This window comes from Mobula hypostoma, chromosome 1 (assembly GCF_963921235.1).
Source record: "Mobula hypostoma chromosome 1, sMobHyp1.1, whole genome shotgun sequence".
Classification (NCBI taxonomy): domain Eukaryota; kingdom Metazoa; phylum Chordata; class Chondrichthyes; order Myliobatiformes; family Myliobatidae; genus Mobula; species Mobula hypostoma.
The window spans coordinates 99,184,435-99,209,141 of record NC_086097.1 but is presented as its reverse complement, the minus strand read 5'-3'; the positions used below and the strand labels follow the sequence as shown (position 1 = coordinate 99,209,141).

At 46.2% G+C, this 24,707-nt stretch overlaps 1 protein-coding gene across 1 annotated transcript in view; it reads left to right on the top strand.

The window, feature by feature from the left end:
* Positions 1-24,707, top strand: part of sptbn5 (spectrin, beta, non-erythrocytic 5) — a 309,201-nt gene that overhangs the window by 28,451 nt on the left and 256,043 nt on the right. Inside the window, exons 6-15 of the mRNA XM_063053435.1 lie at positions 3,654-3,882; positions 5,029-5,660; positions 6,424-6,562; positions 9,779-10,011; positions 11,728-11,881; positions 12,774-12,974; positions 18,948-19,163; positions 22,498-22,585; positions 23,227-23,312; positions 24,139-24,339. Coding sequence (XP_062909505.1) covers positions 3,654-3,882; positions 5,029-5,660; positions 6,424-6,562; positions 9,779-10,011; positions 11,728-11,881; positions 12,774-12,974; positions 18,948-19,163; positions 22,498-22,585; positions 23,227-23,312; positions 24,139-24,339 — 2,179 coding nt within the window. The remainder of the gene's footprint in view (positions 1-3,653; positions 3,883-5,028; positions 5,661-6,423; positions 6,563-9,778; positions 10,012-11,727; positions 11,882-12,773; positions 12,975-18,947; positions 19,164-22,497; positions 22,586-23,226; positions 23,313-24,138; positions 24,340-24,707) is intronic.

The window sequence follows — 24,707 nt, the reverse complement described above, 5'->3', positions numbered from 1 at the left end:
TCCCGAAAGAAAGAAAAGACAAACAGCAGAAATGGAGGCTGAGGAATTTATAAAGGTGCCGACCTTGGAGGCATTAGAGGATGCCAGGAAATCGGAATTGGTAGCTGTGGCCAAACGGTTGAATCTTGCTAAGGGGAAGTCGACAATGAGGAGAGAGGAGATACACAGAGCTATTGTAGAGCACTATGTATCTAAAGGTGTGTTTCCCCAAGGCGAGCTGGAGGTGGTGTCTATTGAAAAACCTGCTGGAGACGCGGTACAGGTGCAGCTTGAAAAACTGAGACTCGAGCACGAGTTCTGGGTACGGCAGTTGGAGCGAGAAGGGAAAGAGAGGGACAGACAGTTGGAGCGAGAAGAGAGAGAGAGAGACAGTTGGAGCGAGAGGAGAAACAGAGGGAAAGGGAATTCGAGCTGGAGAAGTTAAAGATAAGGGTAGAGCAGGGGCCTGTGCCGAACCAAGGTGGAGGGTTCCGGGCGACCCAGGAGGTTAGGCTGGTTCCCCCATTTGATGATATCGACGTGGATCGGTACTTTCTCCATTACGAAAAAGTTGCTACAAGTCAGGACTGGCCGAGGGATAAGTGGGCTGTTTTGCTTCAGAGTGTACTGAAAGGGAAAACCCAACAAGCTTACTCAGCTTTGTCCGCGGAAGATGCCCAGAGGTACGAGATGGTGAAAGAGGCCATCCTCAGGATTTATGAGTTGGTCCCGGAGGCATACCGGCAGAGGTTCCGGAATGCGAGGAAGCAGTGGGACCGCACGTATTTAGAGTTTGCCCGTGAGATGCAGACATATTGTGAGCGTTGGTGCGCCTCCAAGGGGGTAGAGGGGGATTATGACAGACTGCTACAGCTGATCCTGATTGAGCAGTTTAAAGGTTGTGTCCCTGAGGGTATGAGACCCTACCTAGATGAGAAAGAGGCAGCCACGTTAGCCGCAACTGCTAAGTTAGTGGATGGGTATGCGTTGACGCATAAAATGAAGTTTTCCCCGAGTAAAGGCTACCAGAAGGGTAGTCAGGACGACGGGGAGAGGCCGCCGGAAAAGTCAGAAAGTAAGCCGGGGACTAGTGAGAAGGATAACGTAGACCGGAAGCAGTCTGGTAGGAAGTCTCCTGGGGTCATCTGTTATAATTGTGGGAAAGTTGGACACTTTGCGTCCAGGTGCTTTGCCCCAAAGAAGGAGACGGGAAAAGGAAAAATGGCGATTTTGACTGGCTGTATCGAGCTGGTAAATGAACCGCTAGGGAAGGACAGGTCTGCCAAAGTTCAGGAAGGGCGCGAGAGGTTTATCTCGGCCGGATTGGTGTCGGTGAAGGAGGGGTTAAAACCAGTTCCAGTGCGTATCTGGAGAGACACGGGAGCGTGTCAGTCACTAATACTGAAGAGCGTATTAGAGACCCAGACTGCTAAGGAAGGAAGGGAAACCAAGTACAGTACCCGCAGATGAGGAATGGGGGGGTGGTGCAAAAGGGTTATGGGGATGAGATTTTTAACCTGGCCCACAAGGTACCCCCCGGTGGACATTTTGCGGTGCTGGAGGAAACAGTTGGTAGAATCATGAAAGAGGTTTACCGGGTGCCCAGGAGGAAGGATGTTATTGATTATGGCCGACGCAAACTGAGACGGTCACAGGCTTTTGATATGCTAACAAACCTAGTCGGTGTTAGCGCAGAAATCAATGAAGCTAGGGTTCCCCTGATAAGAGAAAAAAACCATTTTGAAAAGATGAGTATAGTATCGACCAGATGGGAGAAGGCTATTGTTTTGGCCAGCTTTGCTGATAAAGTCTCTCCCTTAATCCCCGAACAAAGCGACTCTTTAGGAGAAGTAATTAAACGACTCGCACACGTGTGTTTGATTGTCCCGAGGCAATGCAAAGAACTGGGACGTTGGGTGGTGTCTGTTACACTAGGCCAGCCTAGCGAGCAACAATCATATAGAATGAGTAATTCGGTGATGAAAGGGCTGACGAACACAGAGGTGTGTATTGGCGATGTAATACGGCTGTCTGAAGCCAGCTTGATAGTGAACCTTGAAAAAAATGAGTTCGGCCACACGAAAGTCACTTATCTGGGAATTGTGGTGACACAGGGGCAGCTGGCAGCGATGCAAGCTACAGTGCAGGCTATCGCTGACCTCCCAACCCTGACAGACAAGAGGGCCCTCAGAAGGCTCTTGGAGAAGGTGGGGTACTGTAGGAAGTTTTGCAATAACTCTGCGGTTACTACCCCTCCCCCTCCTACTAAGCCCTTGCGAGAGAAAACTAAGTCGGAATGGGACGACCCTTGTTATTGTGGTCCGGGACAAAACCCAATGAGAGGTTACATTGTTCGCAATACATCAGTGTTTTTGGCCACTATGAAGTTTGCTAAGTTGGAGCCTGGTCTAAGGGATTATTAATAACACATATAAAAGGAACAGAAAATGTGATTGCTGACTGTCTGTCAGGTTTTGACAACTTCAAACTCGCTGTATTAGCCAAATAGCTGATGAAGATGTATATTTATGTGTGTATCAAATAATGTATTCATGTTTGTAATTTTTACCCCCAGTAAAAATCCTTAAAGGGGGGAAGTGTGACAAGAATACACATAGATTAAGATGTAGCTGTCCTGTGCTGGCACCAGTGGGATCAGCAGTTGGTCTGCCACCTGTCTTCAGGAGAGAGAGAGATAAGGAAAACAATGGAGCAGTATTTGGAGATGTTAATGAAGGGAAAGGAGAGCTGTCAAGATCGGCTCCCCCTTTGAACCCTGAACTGTTTGAAGTGATGGACAGGTGATACCCCAGCAGGGGGATAAAAAGGGACAGGTTCGCTAAGGCAGGACACACATGACACCCGAGGTAACAAGACCCTGGAAGCGGTGCGTCTCTCACAAGTCGGTGGGAAGTTTTGGAAGGCCGGTTGCGGGACCAGGCCATAAACGCACAGGGTGGAAAGGCACGATCGGCGGGAACCTGGTGGGTGCCCACCCTTGCCTGGGTGCCAGGTTCACCGCAGGGAAACGATCGTATCTGGAAACGGAGGGGTCACGGTCGGTGACCTCAGATGACATCACAAAGGACTCGCCCGAAAGCTGACTGCGAAGGTCTGTGTGGAAGCCTTGAATATTCATTTGTTTTGCTCTCTCTCTCCTTCCCCCCACACTGTCCATCGCCACGGCAACGATTACTGCAAACTGAACTGAACTAAATTGAACTGAACTTTGCGTCACTTTAAAACTGGTCATTTACCCCTAGACAACGATAGAGCTTGATTGATCCTGTTATCTTAATTCTGTGTACATGTGTGTTTATCATTGCTGAACTGTTGCATTTATTATCCTTTCGATTAGAGTACTGTGTTGCTTGTTTCTTTAATAAAACTTTCTTAGTTCTAGTAATCCAGACTCCAACTGAGTGATCCATTTCTGCTGGTTTGGCAACCCAGTTACGGAGTACGTAACACTTAGATTGGTTAGCAGAGGGCAGCGAAGTTCTATACACAGCAAGGATCAGTTGCTTGAGGGTTGAGGTCTTCAACAGAAAAACAAGTGTCTAAATGTGAATTAAACTCATGAATTTTCCTGTGAATTTAAAAAGTAAATGCTAATTGCTGAGTTGGTTAGATTCATTACTTGCCTGGTATTACTTTCTTGGTATAATTTGCAGACCCGATCTGATAGCTTACGAACGTCTGAAAGAGGACAACCCAATACATAATCTAAATAATGCCTTCAACGTCGCGGAGAATGCACTGGGCATTTCCACACTCCTAGATGCTGAGGACGTTGCAGTCCCTCATCCAGACGAGAGATCCATTATGACCTACGTATCTCAGTATTACCATCACTTCTCAAAAATGAGGCAAGGACAAACTGGACAGAAAAGAGTTATAAAGGTAATCCAAATAATCCTACAATTTAATCTTTTACTCGTAAGATTTTACTTCAGCAAGAATCTTTAGTTGCATTGTTCCATGTTGTCACTCCTGTTGAGACATCTCTCCTGATGCGGACAAAATATATGTTTGGAAAACCGGGGTACTTGCTTTAGTTGGCATATTCAGAATAATTTAGTTGAGGCTAACTGGGATCCCATCTGCAATCTTTGGTGGAATCCATCAGACTATTTAAAGAGCAGAAGCCTCTGTGTTCAGAAGCCAATGCTCCTGATTCAGCTGATATCAGTAAAACAACTTGGTCATTTATTTTGGTGTTATTTGTGGGATAGTGTGTAACTTGGGAGCAGTATTTCTCATGAGAGGATGGTGGCTTTTACATAATGAGGGTGTCAGAGGTTACGGGGAGAAGGCAGGAGGATGGGGTTGAGAGGGATAATAAATCAGCCGTGATGAAATGGCATAGCAGACACGAGGGGCCGAATGGCCTAATTCTGCTCCAATGTCTTTTGGTCTTATATTTCATCAGCTATGAAATATTCTGAACATCCTGAAGTGGTAACAAGTGCAAATACTTTATTTTCTTTGTGAATACATGGAGGAAGTAATAATTTTGAGCATTCACCCCAGTTCTGTGGAATTTTTATGAATGAACCTCTTCCCTCTTTAATTGTTCTAGCAGTTGAAATATTGCATTGATTTACAACATCCTAGCATTAGAACTGTTACCACCCCCAGGAAGACAGACATGAGTATGTTAACAGGGATGAGTGCCTTTAGTTATAGGGAGAGCTTTGAGATACTGAGGCTGTAATTAATTTCAGGCTCGCAATGTGTTGGATGAGTTCTGAATGGCAATGTTTTGTTTTTGTTTGCTGAACTCCGTAAATGCCCGACCATTAATTGTAAAGTTGCTAGCTCCGAGGCTTCTAGACTTCCGACATGCTATGTCAGTGAGTTTTAATCACTGGGTAGCCTGTTGCTGAATTCTCTGAGGTTTTCCAACCTGCTAAATGAGCAGACTTGGGGATCTGTTGTAGATCCTTTTGAGCTAATGACTTGTGGTGTTACACCCGCACAAGAAGGTTGCATTTAATAAATTAATGAGTTAACTTGGGACAATTCTGGTTTCCCTTCCATGCTTAGATTGTGGATCTCCTGATGGAAATTGATGATCTGAAACGTGAATATCAGTTACTGATGTCTGACCTGCTCCACTGGATCAAAGGAAAGATCAGGGAGCTGAATAACCGACAGTTCCCCAACTCACTGAATGGCATGCAGAAAATGATGGCAGACTTCAAAACCTTCCGCACTGTGGAGAAACCGCCCAAGTACCGAGAGCGGGGACTCATCGAGGCTCAGCTCTTCAACATCCGCACCAAACAGAGGGCCAACAATATGCAGCAGTATGTGCCCCCAGAGGGGATGGCTCTGAGTGACATTGAGAGGCACTGGGGTGATCTGGAGAAGGCAGAAGCCCTGAGGGAGAAGGCACTGCAGAAGGAGATGCTGCGGCTGGAACGGCTGGAGCAGCTGGTGCAGCGGTTCAGGAAGAAGGCCATGCTGAGGGAAGCCTACCTAGGCCATATGAGATCAGTTCTGGCCAAACAGAACGTCAATGTGGAGACCACCCAGGAGATGGAGACTGTCACCAAGAGACTGGAGGCCATCACAACTGATGTGTTTGCCACAGAGCAGAGGTTTAAGGCTCTTGTTGAAATGGCTCAGGTCATTGAGAGAGAGAATTACCATGGCAAGGCTGAGGTAGTGAAGAAGTAAGTCACCGTTTCGGGCTGCAGCCTTCTTCAGGACAGAGAGGGAAGGGGGAGCTGTCTGAATTCAGAGGCTAGCTGGAAGGTGATAGGTGAAGCAGCTGGGCAGGGAAGGCTGGAGAACAAGGAATCTGACAGGAGAGGAGAGTGGACAATGGGAGAAAGGGAAGGAGGAGGGGACGCAGGGAAAAGTAATAGGCAGATGAGAAGAAGTAAAAGGTCAGAGTGGGGAACAGTGGAATATTTTACCGGAAGGAGAAATTAACATTCATACCATCAGATTGAAGGTTCCCAGACAGAACTTCCTTCACCTTGAAGGTGGCCTCAACTTGGCACAAGGGAAGTCCATGGAACAGGAGAAGGAGTGGGAGTTAAAATGAACCAAATGCCTATTAGTGACTGGGCGGGTTAAATATACTTTTTAATTGTCCAGGGACTGGGTTGGGGTGAGGGAGGTTGTGTATTCAGTGGATCAAACTGTGTTCTTTCAGGATCTGAGAGGCCAGTTGATTCGCCACCATCCTGTCAAGGAGTAGTCAGCAAGATGAGGGGATGACTGCTTCATCTGGGGGCCAGAGCTCAGGCATTTTCTTCTCAGTCAGTAACATGTACTTTGTGGTCTTCCACCAGGATTGAATATGCGCACCTAGTGCTAGGTCCATAAGAAAGGATGTGTGTATTCCAGGGGTAACAGGACAAAGTGGAAAAAAAGAGAGGTTAAATCGGGATATAAATTCTGTAATTGAAATCTTCTGCTTCCCTGCAGACAGAAGGATGTTGAAGATTGCTGGCAAAATCTCCTCCAAGAACTTGATAAACAGAAGGCCGCCCTGAAGAAGGTGGCAGCTGCACTCTTTTTAGTCCAAGATATAGACACCATTTATCAAGAGCTAATAACTTTTCAGGTAAGAATCATCATTCATCATAGCTGTTCTAAAGAATAACCTCTGAATATAGAGTTAGAACAAATATCATGTCCTGTCCTTTGCTCACTTGAATGGGAGATAATAATGATGGACAACGAGGGCACATAAAGCACTCTTCAATAATGTTGTAGCCGTACTCAGCGGGAAAATTCCAGCACCTAGCAGTGAGCACTAGCCAGTAATTTGTTCCCAAAGTCTGCAGGCTAATGCTGACGGTTCTGAGACAATTAGCTGTTTAAAATGTCAGGAGGCCTATGGTTTTAGCAAATGTAGTGATGAACCCCAATCTTGCTGACAAGTTGGACAGTTTGCACTTTTGCCCAGCTCCACAGGGGGAGCTTACCTCTCCCCGGGTAGACATGGCACACGATCCAAGACCCTATTGACTTGAACGGGGATTGTGGTACAGTGTTGTGGAATAATTATTGTGCTTCGTTTTTAAAGTTTTTTTTACTAATTATGTGTTTCCATTGACCCATCTGTCAATGTTTTCCAGGGTTAGGTGGATTTCAGAAGACGTCTTCATCAGTGTTTTGTTGGAGACCCTGTTTCCTCCAAACTACACAGCTGAAGTCCTGTTATTTTTCATGTCTTGATAATTTTTGTACAATTTTAAAGCAGTCTGCTAAACCGAGAGGTGCTTGATGTAAATCCATGATCTTGTGTGCCCTCGAGTATGTTGTTAAACTCATTAAGGGAGCAAGGGGATAGAGACAGCTAATAAGGGCAGGTTTAGGACTGCTGTCAGTTAGGAGATATGATCAATATGTGTATATGCCTTTAGGTAGAATAGAAGAGGTAAATTGTCACAATCAGAGGTTGTTTATAAAAAAGAAAAGTTTTTTGTAGTTAGTATGTGGATTGCATTTTCTCAGTGTCACCTCGTGGGTATGCAATATTCCTAGGGCTGTTTACCTTTTGTGTCTAAATGCTTGCCTTTGGACAAGCTCTGGGTTGTCACTTTGTTTTGCAGGTGTCTCATTTGGGATCACGGGGATCGTTAAGCTCTCTTTGTATTTATCACTTTTATTCAGTTTGGGGTAATTGAATTAGCGCGGGATTTTCAATGTCTTGTATTGTAGTTATTGTCTTTGAGGGTTATTGCTTCATCTGGTCATCTGCGTTGTCTGATTTGCCCTGAACTCCGACGTGTTCAAGGGGGCTTGCCAAACCCTCTTTGCTCCATCAGTGAAGATGCTTTTCTGCTGAAACTCTTACTGACTTCTTCTGTGTTTCATGAGTGATCTCAGTCCTTCAAGATCCTGTAGAGTTTGTCCGAGTTATTGTAGTTTTGTTATTAATTTCAGTAATAAATCTGTTGTTTTGTTTGAATTTCTGAAGTCTCTGCGATTCCTGAACTGGAGTTAGCTAGTGACCCTGACGCAAATGCCTGGAATCTTTACAGAATGATTGCATTTTACAGTTCATAGCTCATCATGAAAGCAGAACTAAAAAAGGATTCTGTAGCCTGTTTCATCCATTGCCTCGTGTGATCAAAGGGTTTACCCAGACACACTCTACTGCAAGCACACTCCATATTATATTAAATTAATTATCCATTGCAGTATGCAAGATTGTTATAACTATTACACACTACGCCTCAAATGATTAATCCCAAAATGCTGTTTGCCTTTTAATAGGTTTGTCATCTACATTTACATGTACTGGAACTATATATTTGTCCTCATAAAATGTTCTTGTCCTCCATGTTCCACGACGGAGAACATTCTGATTAGCTGCATCACTGCCTGGTAGGGACGCTCCAATGTGCAGGATCACAAAAGGCTCCATCACAGGCCAGTCTTCCCGACCAAGGACAGTGCTTCAAGAACTTGGCATTCATCATTAAGGACCTTTGTCATTTAGGAAATGCTCTCTTCTCAGTAATACCATCAGGGAGAAGGTACAGGAGTCTGAAGACTTTTCAGCAACAGCTTCTTTTCCTCCACTTTCAGATTTCTGGATTGTCCATGAACACTATTTATAATATTGCAATTTACAGTGACCTTTATGTCCAGCACTGTACAAAACAAGAAATTTCTTGATATATGTCAGTGATAATACACTTAGTCCTGGTGAAGGGTCTTGGCCTAAAACATCAGCTGCTTATTCCTCTCCATGGACGCTGCCTGAGCTGCTGAGCTCCTCCAGCATCCTGTGTGTGCTGCTCTGGAGTTCCAGCGTCTGCAGAATCTCGTGTGTTTGATTCTGATCCTCATTCCTCTCCGTTGAATTTATGTAGTAATTCCTGAATTGTAGTTTGTCAAAATTTTGTCAAGTTTGTCTTCCATTGTCTTGCAAATTCCTCAGAAATACATAGGGCATCGGGAAAATGAAACTTAGATAGAAGACATATGTTACAGCTTAGCTTTTAACACCATCATCCCTGCGGTACTAATCAACAAGCTTCAAAACCAGGGCCTCTGCCCCTCCCTCAGCAATTGTGTCCTCAACTTCCTTATCAGGAGACCACAAACACTTCAGATCAGTAATATCATTTCCCCCTTGCTAACAATCAACACAGGCACACCACAACGATGTGTGCTTAGTCCACTGCTCTACTCCCTCCATGTTCCTGATGTTGTGGCTACACACAGCTCAAGCACCGTCTATAAATTCACCAGTTTTTGGCAAAATCTCAGATGCTGACCCTCCGCTGATGACATCTTCACGAAGCAGTGCCTCAGAAAGGTGGCATCCATCATCAAGAACTCTCACCCTGCATGACGTGCCCTCATCTCATTATTACCATTGAGAAGGAGGTACAGGAGCCTGAAGACCTACACTTAACATTTTAGAAACACCTCCTTTCCCTTCACCATCATATTTCCGAATGGTCCTAGAACCCCAGGAGCACCTCCTCGTTATTCCTCTTTGCACTGTTTACTTATTTTCATAACCTATATTAACTTTTGTTTTGCATTGTACTGCTGCTGAACAATACATTTCACAACAAATAGCAACAATAATAAACCTGATTCTGGTTTCAGGAGGAGCCACAAGCTTTTTGCACAGGCCCGAAATCTCTTGCTTTTCAGGACGGGGGTCAGAAGTAGAGGAAAGACACATTTAAAATTGATTTTATCTTAAACAAAAGTTTAATCCTTTCATAGATGCAGCAATGAAAATGTTAACACTCTGACAGTGCACTAAAAACTCCAGTGGTTCAATTCTCACTTCTCTTCCCGCTTACAGTCGGCGATGAGTTCAGAAGACTGTGGCAAGCACCTGTTTGATGTGGTGGACATGGCACAGAAGCACAACCTGATCGTCTCTCAGATCTCATATCATGGGGAAACCCTGAAGCACATCAACCAGAGAGCCAGTGATCTCAGGAGATGCAGTGAACTAAAGACTGATATAGTCAAAAGGAAACTCAAGGCACTCAATGACCTTTACAGCAATCTCCTGGAACTCAGCAAAGCCAGGTTAGGCAGCGCCCGTGGTAAAACGTTGCAGATGTTGCTTGAATAACAGACTGGATACAAGCTTTGTGGGCCTTTTTAAGCTTATAGTCAAAAAGACCTACATCCAATGAGCTTGTTCAGATTTGGGAAAACTACCACCACCCACTGGTATTAACTTCCACTCTACCTGAGCTCGTGGTGATCAGGATTTGTTATAAATGAACCCTCCTGGCACTTATCCTTGTGTAGCCCCCCTGGCCAGCCTCAGGGTCGCTCAGCTCGCTGTCGTCTAGGGAAACAGCCCTCGGCCCCGTCAACCTGGGTAATTAGTTTGTGTGGATGCTGTGTGATGTACCGCACCCCGCCCAAATAACAGACAATACACCAGATATGATTAAATTAATTACAGTTTATAGATATTACTGGAACTATATAATTAATAGAGAATAAAATATAAAAGGAAAATAAAAGACACCACACTTATCAAAATTCAATCTCTTTGTGCACAAACAGTTGGAGCTCAGGACTCTCCTTCTTCACTCTGCGATCCCCTCGGACCACCTAGATCTGCCACCTGGGACCAACAACGGTGGTCGACCAGACGCTCCACACGAGTCTGTCTCCATCTCCTCTCCTCGCCGAACACCCTGGACCTCGCACTCCTGCTTGGGATCCGACCCCGTTAGCCAACTCACAGCACCTTGTCCATCCTCTCTCTCTCTCTCTCTCTCTCTCTCTTTCGCGCCTTCTGCCCCAAAACCCGCGCATCACAATAACTTACAGACACACAGAAAGAATAACATATATCCCAATTGGTTCGTTCATCCTCTTATCAGTAACATAATCCAAACAAACTGATAGCAGGAGGACTTTCTCAGCAGTTAACATAACAAAGAAGCCATTTTAATTAGACTACTCAGTAACATAAAAGAAGAAACCCCTTACACTTGCAAACAGAACAAGTTCTACACCTGCCTCTGCACCTCCTCCCTCACTATCATTCAGGGCCCCAAACAGTCCTTCCAGACAAGGCAACACTTCACCTGTGAGTCTGTTAGAGTCACCTAAATCAGTGTGGCCTCCTGTATATCGGTGAGCCCTGCTCTTTTGTTCCATGGCCTTCTGTCCTTTCTTTTCAGATTCCTCCTTCTCCAGCCCGTTATCTCTTTCACCAATGGACTTCCCAGCTCTTTACTTCACCCCTCCCCCTCCCCCCGTTTCACCTATCACCTACCACCTTCTTCCCCTACCCCCACCTTCTTACTCTGACTTCCCATCTCTATTTTCCAGTCCTGATCAAGAGCCTTGGCCCGAAACGGCAACTGTTTTCTCTTTTCGATAGAGGCTTCCTGGCCAGCTGAGTTCCTCCAGCATTGTGCTGTGTTACCTGTATTTTTGAGACCCACAGTTATGGAGAAGACAGTTACTAGAATCTGCTGTTACTGAGGCTCACGGTGGAATTGCCAGTACCTGCTGTGTCAGATGTTGAGATCTGTGGTGTTTAGGGTCCACAATTAACTGGGCCTTATAGATGTCACTGTTGCTTGGTCCTTCATACATATTTACAGTGAGGGGGAGTCCATAACCCAAAGAGATCTGGAAGTCCGTTTCTGGAATCCGCTATTGTTGGAGTTCACTGTGACTGGGACTTGGTTTTACAGATCCCAGGACTCACCACACGACCAGTAGTGGTGTCAGGTCTTATTAACAGCAGTTTCACTTCTCTTGCTAATACAGACAAGCCAAACTGCAGCAGCAGCAGATATTGTTTGAGTTTTTCCGGGACTGCGAAGAGGAGGAGTCGTGGATCTACGAGAAGTGGCAGCTGGTGCGAACTGCGACGTTAGGGCGTGACATCACCCAGATTGCAGTGTCCATTCAAAAGCACAAGGTACCCACGTGGATCTCCGTGACATGTGATTGACGAGGAAACTGTGAGTCAGCTCACAAGTGTAGTGAGCCAGAATCTCACAATCTCAGTGTGTGATGGGGTTGCTAATCCCACTCCACCGTGTGGAATAAATCGGAATTGAATACAGGAGTTCATGTGTAACTAATATGACAGATTTGACCCTGGAGGTGGTGTGGGGATACTAGATATGTTAGATTTGATCCCACAGTGACTTTTCCACAGTGTGGGTAAGCCTGATACAGGAGGTGAGGTCGGTATGGAGTTAGTTGGTACAGAAGCTCCTGTCCTGAAGGCTCAGTGATTGTGATGAGTGATCTTGTATCTGAGAGTGTAATGAATGTGTGTCACCAAGTTCGGATATGGCCCAAATGCGGAGATGGGTAGATAGTTCACAGACTTTAATGCAAACAGAGTTAGAGGGGAAAAAAAACAATAAATTCTAGGCCAAAGGGGGCCGTTAACTAAAACTCTCAAATGGAAAACAAAGCCTACACTGCGGCTGAAAAGAATAACTAAATATAAAACGAATACTGCTAGTCTTCAGAGTCAGTTGACTTGACAGTCCAATTTCTCAGGCAAGGCCGAATGCAAGCAGGCAGTGAAGCATTGCTGTGCTTTGTACAAGTCTCAACAAGCACTACCACAGAAAGAATGGAGTTAAATACTATTACAAGGAAATAATAATTAGCTGACACGGGCATATTTATGAGCGCAATTGCCGTATCTGCTGCGCTGCCGAATCCGTTGTTGTGACACTGTACTGGAGCAATTAGTACCCAAGTGTGGAATGGTTGTGTAGAGGGAGTGTGACAGACTTGCAACTGGTACCAAGTTGACTCCACCTTGCTCTACTGATTGTATTTCCCACCAGGCAATGGAGGCTGAGTGTAACTCCCGGCAGTCTATCTGTTTCTCAGTGGTGAGAAAGGGCCAGGAGCTTTGCCAGCAGAACCTGAGCAACAAGAGGGAGATGAGGAAATGGGTGGCCACTCTTCAGAATCAATGGCAGCAACTAAAGGATGAGATGTCGAACTGGCACACACGACTTCAGGCTGCTCTGACAATAAAGCAGGTGAGATGGAAGAAGCCTTGAGCTGCTCTCAAGTGCCCCTGTTAGCTGAAAACACAAGTATTTAAATCCAGTAATTCAGACTGTTAAATCACCAACTATCTCAGATTAAAGCCTCTCTTACTTCATGTTCAAACCCCTTCCTAAATTTGCAACTGCCAACAATCCTTTGAAATATTCCAGGTCTGGCCTCTTGGGAATACCTGAATTTAATTAACCCACTGCAGGAGGCTGCATTTTCAGCTTCTAATGTCTGTAATTTTTTCTACAACTTATGCACATAAAAAAGGGAAGTAAATGGCCTGTAATGAGCCAAAAATATCACCTGAGTATGGAGGTGGCAGAGAGAGGGAAGGGTGTTTATATTTTGCCAGGGTCTTCATAAAAGAGTGGGAATGATGATGATCATGTACTTATGCAGGAAATAAAAGCAAGGATGTAATTCCAAGACTTTATAAGGTACTGGTCATACCACATTCAGAGAGTTGTCAGCAATTTTGGGCTCCATATTCAGCACAGGATGTGCGGGCAGAGGATGTTTCCTGCAGTGGGTGAGTCTAGGACCAGAGGGCACAGACAGAGCGGATGTGGAGAGGATGTTTCCTGCAGTGGGTGAGTCTAGGACCAGAGGGCACAGACAGAGCGGATGTGGAGAGGATGTTTCCTGCAGTGGGGAGTCTAGGACCAGAGGGCACAGACAGAGCAGATGTGGAGAGGATGTTTCCTGCAGTGGGTGAGTCTAGGACCAGAGGGCACAGACAGAGTGGATGTGGGGAGGATGTTTCCTGCAGTGGGTGAGTCTAGGACCAGAGGGCACAGACAGAGCAGATGTGGAGAGGATGTTTCCTGCAGTGGGTGAGTCTAGGACCAGAGGGCACAGACAGAGCGGATGTGGAGAGGATGTTTCCTGCAGTGGGTGAGTCTAGGACCAGAGGGCACAGACAGAGCGGATGCGCAGAGGATGTTTCCTGCAGTGGGTGAGTCTAGGACCAGGGGGCACAGACAGAGCGGATGCGCAGAGGATGTTTCCTGCAGTGGGTGAGTCTAGGACCAGAGGGCACAGACAGAGCGGATGTGGAGAGGATGTTTCCTGCAGTGGGTGAGTCTAGGACCAGAGGGCACAGACAGAGCGGATGTGGAGAGGATGTTTCCTGCAGTGGGTGAGTCTATGACCAGAGGGCACAGACAGAGCGGATGTGGAGAGGATGTTTCCTGCAGTGGGGAGTCTAGGACCAGAGGGCACAGACAGAGTGGATGTGGAGAGGATGTTTCCTGCAGTGGGTGAGTCTAGGACCAGAGGGCACAGACAGAGTGGATGCACAGAGGATGTTTCCTGCAGTGGGGAGTCTAGGACCAGAGGGCACAGACAGAGTGGATGTGGAGAGGATGTTTCCTGCAGTGGGTGAGTCTAGGACCAGAGGGCACAGACAGAGCGGATGTGGAGAGGATGTTTCCTGCAGTGGGTGAGTCTAGGACCAGAGGGCACAGACAGAGTGAATGTGGAGAGGATGTTTCCTGCAGTGGGGAGTCTAGGACCAGAGGGCACAGACAGAGTGGATGTGGAGAGGATGTTTCCTGCAGTGGGTGAGTCTAGGACCAGAGGGCACAGACAGAGCGGATGTGGAGAGGATGTTTCCTGCAGTGGGGAGTCTAGGACCAGAGGGCACAGACAGAGTGAATGTGGAGAGGATGTTTCCTGCAGTGGGGAGTCTAGGACCAGAGGGCACAGACAGAGTGGATGTGGAGAGGATGTTTCCTGCAGTGGGTGAGTCTAGGACCAGAGGGCACAGACAGAGTGGATGTGGAGAGGATGTTTCCTGCAGTGGGGAGTCTAGGACCAGGGGGCACAGACAGAGTGGATGTGGAGAGGATGTTTCCTGCAGTGGGGAGTCTAGGACCAGAGGGCACAGACAGAGTGGATGTGGAGAGGATGTTTCCTGCAGTGGGTGAGTCTAGGACCAGAGGGCACAGACAGAGTGGATGTGGGGAGGATGTTTCCTGCAGTGGGTGAGTCTAGGACCAGAGGGCACAGACAGAGTGGATGTGGAGAGGATGTTTCCTGCAGTGGGTGAGTCTAGGACCAGAGGGCACAGACAGAGCGGATGTGGAGAGGATGTTTCCTGCAGTGGGTGAGTCTAGGACCAGAGGGCACAGACAGAGCGGATGTGGAGAGGATGTTTCCTGCAGTGGGTGAGTCTAGGACCAGAGGGCACAGACAGAGCGGATGTGGAGAGGATGTTTCCTGCAGTGGGGAGTCTCGGACCAGAGGGCACAGACAGAGTGGATGTGGAGAGGATGTTTCCTTCAGTGGGTGAGTCTAGGACCAGGGGGCACAGACAGAGTGGATGTGGAGAGGATGTTTCCTGCAGTGGGTGAGTCTAGGACCAGAGGGCACAGACAGAGTGGATGTGGAGAGGATGTTTCCTTCAGTGGGTGAGTCTAGGACCAGGGGGCACAGACAGAGTGGATGTGGAGAGGATGTTTCCTGCAGTGGGTGAGTCTAGGACCAGAGGGCACAGACAGAGTGGATGTGGAGAGGATGTTTCCTGCAGTGGGGAGTCTAGGACCAGGGGGCACAGACAGAGTGGATGTGGAGAGGATGTTTCCTGCAGTGGGGAGTCTAGGACCAGAGGGCACAGACAGAGTGGATGTGGAGAGGATGTTTCCTGCAGTGGGTGAGTCTAGGACCAGAGGGCACAGACAGAGTGGATGTGGGGAGGATGTTTCCTGCAGTGGGTGAGTCTAGGACCAGAGGGCACAGACAGAGTGGATGTGGAGAGGATGTTTCCTGCAGTGGGTGAGTCTAGGACCAGAGGGCACAGACAGAGCGGATGTGGAGAGGATGTTTCCTGCAGTGGGTGAGTCTAGGACCAGAGGGCACAGACAGAGCGGATGTGGAGAGGATGTTTCCTGCAGTGGGTGAGTCTAGGACCAGAGGGCACAGACAGAGCGGATGTGGAGAGGATGTTTCCTGCAGTGGGGAGTCTCGGACCAGAGGGCACAGACAGAGTGGATGTGGAGAGGATGTTTCCTTCAGTGGGTGAGTCTAGGACCAGGGGGCACAGACAGAGTGGATGTGGAGAGGATGTTTCCTGCAGTGGGTGAGTCTAGGACCAGAGGGCACAGACAGAGTGGATGTGGAGAGGATGTTTCCTGCAGTGGGGAGTCTCGGACCAGAGGGCACAGACAGAGTGGATGTGGAGAGGATGTTTCCTGCAGTGGGTGAGTCTAGGACTAGAGGGCACGGCCTCAGAACAGAGGGATGTCCGTTTAGAACAGGGATGAGCAAAAATGACTTTAGCCAGAAGGTAGTAGATCTGTGGAATTTGTTGTCATAGACAGCTATGCAAGCCAGCTCATTGGGTATATATAAAGTGGAGGTTAATAAGTTCTTGATTAGTCAGGATGTCAAAGGTTACAGGGAGAAGGCAGGGGAATGGGATGAGAGGGATAATAAATCAGCCATGATGGAATGGTGGAGCAGACTCGATGGACCGAATGGCCTAATTCTGCTCCTATATCTTATGGTCTAAATAGATGAACCATTGACTTGGCTAAACCAGTGGTTTAAGGGATTTGACATCTTTGAATCAGGATCAGAATGAGATTTATTATCACTGACGTGCCATGATATTTGTTGTTTTGCAGCCGTCATACGGTGCAGTACATGCAAATTACTGAAAGTTACAAGAAGAAATGTAAAATAAATGAATAAGTATTTCCACGAGACAGCAAGCTAGTGAGGTAGTGTTGAAGGGCCCATGGACCATTCAAAAATCTGATGGCATAGGGCAAGAAGCTGTTCCTGAAACATTGAAACTACCAGGTCAATGTGAAATACATTCCAAGCTGTTAAAAGAGTCAAAGGAGGAACATGCAAAGGCTGTATCTATAGTTTTTTCAACCTTTCTGTTTATAACATTGTGCTGGAGAGCTGCAAATGTACCATTGTTTGAAAGGTCAGAGAGTGCTGAACTAATTAAGTACAGACCCCCTAAAGCTAACTACACTGGTGAGTGAATTATTGGAATAATTTCTGAATGACAATATAAACCTTCATTTAGAGCAATGGCTAATCAAGAACAATGTTGCTGAATTGTTAACTGCACAGTTTTGCTAAAGGAACGTTTCGTCTGAGAATGGTAATCAAAAATACTGGAAATCTGAAATAAAAACAGAAAACGTTGGAGAATTCAAGAGATTGGCAGTGTATATGGAGCTGAAAACAAAACATAATGGTTCAGTTTGAAAACCCTCCATCAGGTTAGGGAAGGAGAGAAGATAAGGGTCGTTTAGGGAATGGATAGGTAAATGGACAAAGGACGGGGTAGGCCATGCTTGTGATAGTGATGAGCTGCTACTGAAGATTTCTGGTTGATGAGGACAAATAGAAAGGATGAGAAAACATGAACAAACAAACATAAAAACAAGAGAATCTTTGGATGCTGGAAATCTGGAGGAACTCAGCAGATCAGGCACATTTATGGGGATGTTTTGGGCTGAGACTCTTCATCGGGTCTGGAAAAGGAGTGAGCAGCAGCCAGAATAAGAAGGTTGGGGGAGGGGAATGTGTGCAAACTAGTGAGACCAAGTGAGGGTGAGGTGAGTATGTGGGGGAGGAGGATGAAGTGAGAAGCTGGCAGGTGATAGATGGAAGAGGTAAAAGGCTGGAGAAGGAAGAATCTGATAGGAGTAGACAGTGGACCTGGACCATGGGAGAAAGGGAAGGAGGAGGGAACCAGAGGGAGGCGATGAGCAAGTGAGAAGAAGAGAAGAGGTAAGAGAATAACAGAATGGGGAATGGAAAAAAAGAGAATGAAGGAGAGGGAAGAAATTACTGGAACCTGAAAAAATTCATGCTTGGATTGAAGGATACCCAGACCGAATATGAAGTGTTGCTCCTCCAACCCAAGTTTGGACTCATTTATAGCAGGAAAGGAGGCCATGGACAGAAAGTCAGAATGGGAATGGGAAGTCGAAACACAATATAAAAGCTGTGAAGTGGTGACCTTTAGGGAATGATGAACGGTTCAGGTCATGTTAGCGGAGAGAGAGAAAATCAAAGCCTATATTACCTATGGATGATTTACATTAGAATTGACACAAACAGAGAAAGAGAGTTACCTGAAATGTTTGAATTTGATGTTGAGTTTGGAAGCCTGTTCATAAATTCTCCACTGTCTCCACTGTCTTAATGTTTCTGAAGAGTTTCCCTGAAGCTTTCCAAATGGTTGCTGAATATTTTTGTATCTATCAAAATGCCTTTTTGATGATTCATCTGAAGGTAGTATTAAATTTTGTGATTACTGAAGTTCATGAATTCAGCAGGAGTATCTAGGTTAATAGGGATTGACATCAATGGGTAAGGGACGGACTAGAAGGGCCGAGATGGCCTGTTTCCGTGCTGTAATTGTTATGTGGTTATATGGTTATATGGATGGAGTGGCAGTATGGAAGAGATCTTGGGTTGGAACTGGCAGCAAATTCCTCTACGGCTAATCTGCTTGTTGTCATTTTACCTCCCAGCAGTTCCAAATTTTCTTGTTATTACAAACATTGGCTTAGTGCCTTACTTGTTGCTGAATAAACTAGGTTCCAATCCTACTTCAGAGATTTGAACGTATACTTCAAAGCAGTATTGATTGATGATTACACTATCAGAAGTGCCAAATTTCCAATTAGCTGGTAAACAAAGCCAAGTCTGGCCTCTCAGACACATTTGAAAGGATCTGTGAGATTGTTCAATGTAACATAGAAATTCTACGCAGGAAGTCTTGTACAATATTTATCCCTGATGCATCATTCAGAGTCAGGTTTTTACCTTACTGGTATTAGTATTATTTATTTTGGAATACTACATCTGATGTGCATATAATTTGTGAAGCTGTCTGAAATTTTGTGGGTTATGGTGACTGAGGTGTAAAAGTAAGGATCAGTTTTATCTGAATGACAGATTCCTCTATGCCTTGTTCTCAGTACTTCACAGACATCAATGAGGCCCACTCCTGGCTGTTTGAGAAACAGCCTCTTGTGCAGAGTGACGATTATGGGAAGGATGAGGCCAGTGCTGAGGCACTCCTGCAGCGCCACATGCACCTAATGAAAGAGATTGCAGCCTATTCCAGCGAACTGAAGAGACTGCAGGACCTGGCGACAGCAGCCGTCCAGCAAGTTCCTTTAACAGCATGCCAGGTACTTCCTTCAGTTTTACATCTGTCACTCACGGAAATCGAACAAGGGGCACATTTTCAGAGCACATTATTCATCCTGGGTTTTCTGTTTCCTTTGACACCTGCAAAGAAACTGGGTGTTATACCAGAGGTATCCAACCCAATAAGGGTAGGGGTTAGCACAACGCTTTGCTTTACCATTGGCCCAAGTTCAATTCCTGCCACTGTCAGTAAGGAGTTTCTACGTTCTCCCCATAACTGCATGAGTTTCCTTCTGGTGCTCTGGTTTCCTCCCACAGTCCAAAGAAGTAATGGGAATGTCTGTCCTTGACATGAAGGCAGCATTTGAATGAGTGGTGCTAGAAGTCAATGGTATCAAGTGGAGGAAGCACCAGAAGTTGGAATTACACCTTGCACAAAGGTAGATGGTTTGTTAGAGTTACATCAGCTCTGCCCAGGAGTCCCTGAAAGCAATCTTCAACTGCTTCATTAACCGCCTTCCTTCCAGCATAAAGAGCGATGATTGTGCAACATTCAATCCCATTTGTAACTCCTCAGGAAATAGAAACATAGAAACATAGAAAATAGGTGCAGGAGTAGGCCATTCGGCCCTTCGAGCCTGCACCGCCATTCAGTATGATCATGGCCGATCATCCAACTCAGAACCCTGTACCCGCCTTCCCTCCATACCCCCTGACCCCTGTAGCCACAAGGGCCATATCTAACTCCCTCTTGAATATAGCCAATGAACTGGCCTCAACTGTTTCCTGTGGCAGAGAATTCCACAGATTCACCACTCTCTGTGTGAAGAAGTTTTTCCTAATCTCGGTCCTAAAAGGCTTCCCCTTTATCCTCAAACTGTGACCCCTCGTTCTGGACTTCCCCAACATCGGGAACAATCTTCCTGCATCTAGCCTGTCCAATCCCTTTAGGATTTTATACGTTTCAATCAGATCCCCCCTCAATCTTCTAAATTCCAACAAGTATAAGCCTAGTTCATCCAGTCTTTCATCATATGAAAATCCTGCCATCCCAGGAATCAATCTGGTGAACCTTCTTTGTACTCCCTCTATGGCAAGGATGTCTTTCCTCAGATTAGGGGACCAAAACTGCACACAATACTCCAGGTGTGGTCTCACCAAGGCCTTGTACAACTGCAGTAGTACCTCCCTGCTCCTGTACTCGAATCCTCTTGCGATAAATGACAGCATACAATTCGCCTTTTTCACCGCCTGCTGTACCTGCATGCCCACTTTCAATGACTGGTGTATAATGACACTCAGGTCTCGTTGCACCTCCCCTTTTCCTAATCGGCCACCATTCAGATAATAATCTGTTTTCCTGTTTTTGCCACCAAAGTGGATAACTTCACATTTATCCACATTAAATTGCATCTGCCATGAATTTGCCCACTCACCTACCCTATCCAAGTCACCCTGCATCCTCTTAGCATCCTCCTCACAGCTAACACTGCCGCCCAGCTTCGTGTCATCTGCAAACTTGGAGATGCTGCATTTAATTCCCTCATCCAAGTCATTAATATATATTGTAAACAACTGGGGTCCCAGCACTGAACCTTGCGGTACCCCACTAGTCACTGCCTGCCATTCTAAAAAGGTCCCGTTTATTCCCACTCTTTGCTTCCTGTCTGCCAACCAATTCTCTATCCACATCAATACCTTACCCCCAATACCATGTGCTTTAAGTTTGCACACTAATCTCCTGTGTGGGACCTTGTCAAAAGCCTTTTGAAAATCCAAATATACCACATCCACTGGTTCTCCCCTATCCACTCTACTAGTTACATCCTCAGAAAATTCTATGAAATTCGTCAGACATGATTTTCCTTTCACAAATCCATGCTGACTTTGTCCGATGATTTCACCGCTTTCCAAATGTGCTGTTATCACATCTTTGATAACTGACTCTAGCAGTTTCCCCACCACCGATGTTAGGCTAACCGGTCTATAATTCCCTGGTTTCTCTCTCCCTCCTTTTTTAAAAAGTGGGGTTACATTAGCCATCCTCCAATCCTCAGGAACTAGTCCAGAATCTAAAGAGTTTTGAAAAATTATCACTAATGCATCCACTATTTCTTGGGCTACTTCCTTAAGCACTCTGGGATGCAGACCATCTGGCCCTGGGGATTTATCTGCCTTTAATCCCTTCAATTTACCTAACACAACTTCCCTACTAACATGTATTTCCCTCAGTTCCTCCATCTCACTGGACCCTCTGTCCCCTACTATTTCCGGAAGATTATTTATGTCCTCCTTAGTGAAGACGGAACCAAAGTAATTATTCAATTGGTCTGCCATGTCCTTGCTCCCCATAATCAATTCACCTGTTTCTGTCTGTAGGGGACCTACATTTGTCTTAACCAATTTTTTTCTTTTCACATATCTATAAAAGCTTTTACAGTCAGTTTTTATGTTCCCTGCCAGTTTTCTCTCATAATCTTTTTTCCCCTTCCTAATTAAGCCCTTCGTCCTCCTCTGCTGAACTCTGAATTTCTCCCAGTCCTCAATGAAGCAGTCGTTCCCTAAGGCAAGACCTAGGCAATATTCAGTCATGACTGACAAATAGTAATCAGACGTTTACCATTCCCATTAATAGAGAGTGTAATCTCCTGGTATTCAACAGTATTGCCATTGCTGAGTTCTCTGCTAATCACCCACCTGTAAGACTGAGGTCGATGTGGGGTGAAGGCTTCCCTGATTAAGAGTCAAAAACATATATAAAAAAACCAGATATTCATACCTGTACTCATTTATATGTCTAATATATTGCCATTGGTCATCTATAATGGTGTCACAGTAAGGTGCTATGGAGTCATTGCTGTGAATTAAAATGCTCCCTAGGTAGAATATGTAAAGTAGGAGTCTCCACTGGTAAGTGAAGGAAAACATTTTCATTCTGCTCACCCGGTGCTTCTCCCTGGCAAATCATGAAGCACAAGAGACTGTGCGTGTTATTTACGACAGCGGCTTTACACATTACTTATACTGTTGTGCATTTAACCATATGTTGTATATTCACTTTATGTCACTTTGTACATCTACAGAATATCTCTTTTATTATGCTGGTACTATTTTATGTGCTGTATGTTCTATATGACCATGAGGAACGGTATTTTGTTTAACCGTATGCATGTGCACGATTGAAGGGGAATGAACTTGACTGTGACTGCGCAGAGAATTTGTGAAATATTCCCGCAGTGCTGTTGGAAAGAAAACAAGAGCAGTAACGGTGGGCTGACTGGGTAAAGCTTCTGTCTGAGTTTTTGGAAGATTGGAACTGCTTCTTTAGTTGGAATGGCGCTGGGAACGGCTGAGAAATGAGTGCCTTGTTTGCAGGCAGAGACCCCAGAGAAGAAGGTACCTGAGAGCTGCTCGTCCGATGAAGGAGAAGGATTAGAAATCACGAAGAAAGATCACCTTCAAGGTAAGATGAGCAAGATTTCAGAGGAAAGGCGGGTGATTGGGATTGGTGAAATCTGTAGGTATCTTGTGGCTGTGGAGTTTGATCTATTTGGTTCAATAGCCTGATTGAACTCTGAGCTTCTCAGATCTCTGAAAAAGCACCATTACTATGCGGAGATGTGCCATAGTAGAGGTCCTATTTGATAATAATCATGGAACTACGATGTTAATTCAATAATCATTTATGTGTCCAGTATACTGACATTGGTCGTCTCTAATGGTGTCACAGTAAGGTGCTATGGAGTCGTTACATTACATTGCAGTGCTGTGTGGTAGCCACACTGAGGACATGCTACAGTGCACTGAAATGGAGCAGCATCCATGCCCACAGACACACGTCGGTCATTCTGGCAGTCACCAGTCTCTCTGACATCCCCAGTCCCTTTGCTGTCGCATTCAGTGCTGTTCACCCGCATTACCCACACTCTCACGGTTGCTTCCCTGCACTTGCATCAGGGATTGCTTGCTACAGCCAAACACCTTAATGACTCTCTCGTACCGACTCATGAAGTCAGAATAGTCCCTTGAATGGGGCCTCAAAAGGAGATCCTGCTGTGAGAAAATGATGTGCTGAGAGAAACCCTTTCACTTGTCTGTTTGTAGTACGTAAGACCTTTACCCGCACCAGTGTCAATGGCTTGCAGAGCAGGACAGCTAAAGACCGCAGACAGCCAAGCAAGCAAGAGGAGGTGAGACCCTTTCCTCCACCTTCATTGTTCATTATTGACAACCCCTTCCCTCTTTGTCCAGCCTTCACAAACCACCCACCTTCATTCTCTGGATACCAGAAGAACAGAATTAGGCTGTATGACCCGTCGAGCCTGTTCCGTCATTCAATCAAGTCTGATCTACTATCCCTCTCAACCCCATTCTCGTGCCTTCTCCGTGTAACCTTACTGATGACAAACTGATCAACTTCCGATTTAAATACACCTGATGCTTTGGCTGCTTCTCCCTCGGTCTCCCGTCACCCTCGCCTTTGCCTACCTCCTCCTCCCTCCCACTCTCTCACCTCCTCCCTCTTCCCCCAGTCTCTCCCCTCTTGCCCCATCTCGCAACACTCTCACTGCCCCCTATTGCCCTCTCACCCTGAACTCTTGCCTTCCCTCTCCCCTCCTTTGCTCCCCCCTCGCTCATCCATCTCACCCACCTTCTCACCCACCCACTCATCCCTTCATTGCCCCCCTCATTCACCCCCACCTCGGCCATCCTTCCTATGCTCCTCACCCTCCACTCACCCCCTCCACTCTCACCCCTCTCACCTTTCATTCTTGTTCCCCACCCTCTTTCCCCTCCTTCCTCTCCCTTCCATCTTCCCCTTCCTCTCTCCCACCTCCCTCTTCTACCCCTCCCTCTGTTTCCTCCACTCCCCTCAACCCCTCATCCACATAACTCCTCCCTCTCCCTCTGTCACCTCTGTACCCTGGTTTGTGACTCACTCTTTGGTGAGTGCATAAGCAGGAAATTGAAAGTGTTGTAAGATCCTGTCTGGAGTGATGGTATTGTGTTCTCCAGATGGGGGGTGAATCTGCCGCTAAAGGCAGCCCGTCCCCGAGGGTCAGTAAACCACGGAGAAGCCATTCAATGCGCCGCGGGACGACAGAGATCCACTATGCTTCACAAACCGTGCCTGACGAGGACTTCAACAGGACGAATATCGAGAGCAGCCAGCAAAACATTGAATCAACATACACCAATCTGTGCCAGCTAGCTGAGGTGTGGTTCGTAACTCCTCTCCTCCCTTTGTATCCATCTGATGATGAGTCCGATGGAATGCTTTCATTTGAAGGGCAGAGTAGGTGAGGGGCACATTCCTCGCCGTCCTGCAGGTCCACTACTTTTTACATTGCAAGTTAATGATCTGGGTGATAGAATTGACGGCTTTGAGGCCAGGTTACATGTGATACAAAGAAAACTGGAGGGCGCATAGTGTTGAGGGAGCAGGGAGTCTGCAGAAGGACCTGGACAGGTTGGGAGAATGAGCAAAGAAATGGCAGGTGTAGTACAGTATGGTCATGCACTTTGGTGGGAGGAATAAAGACATAGACTATTTTCTAAATGGGGAGAAAAATCAGAAAAGGGAC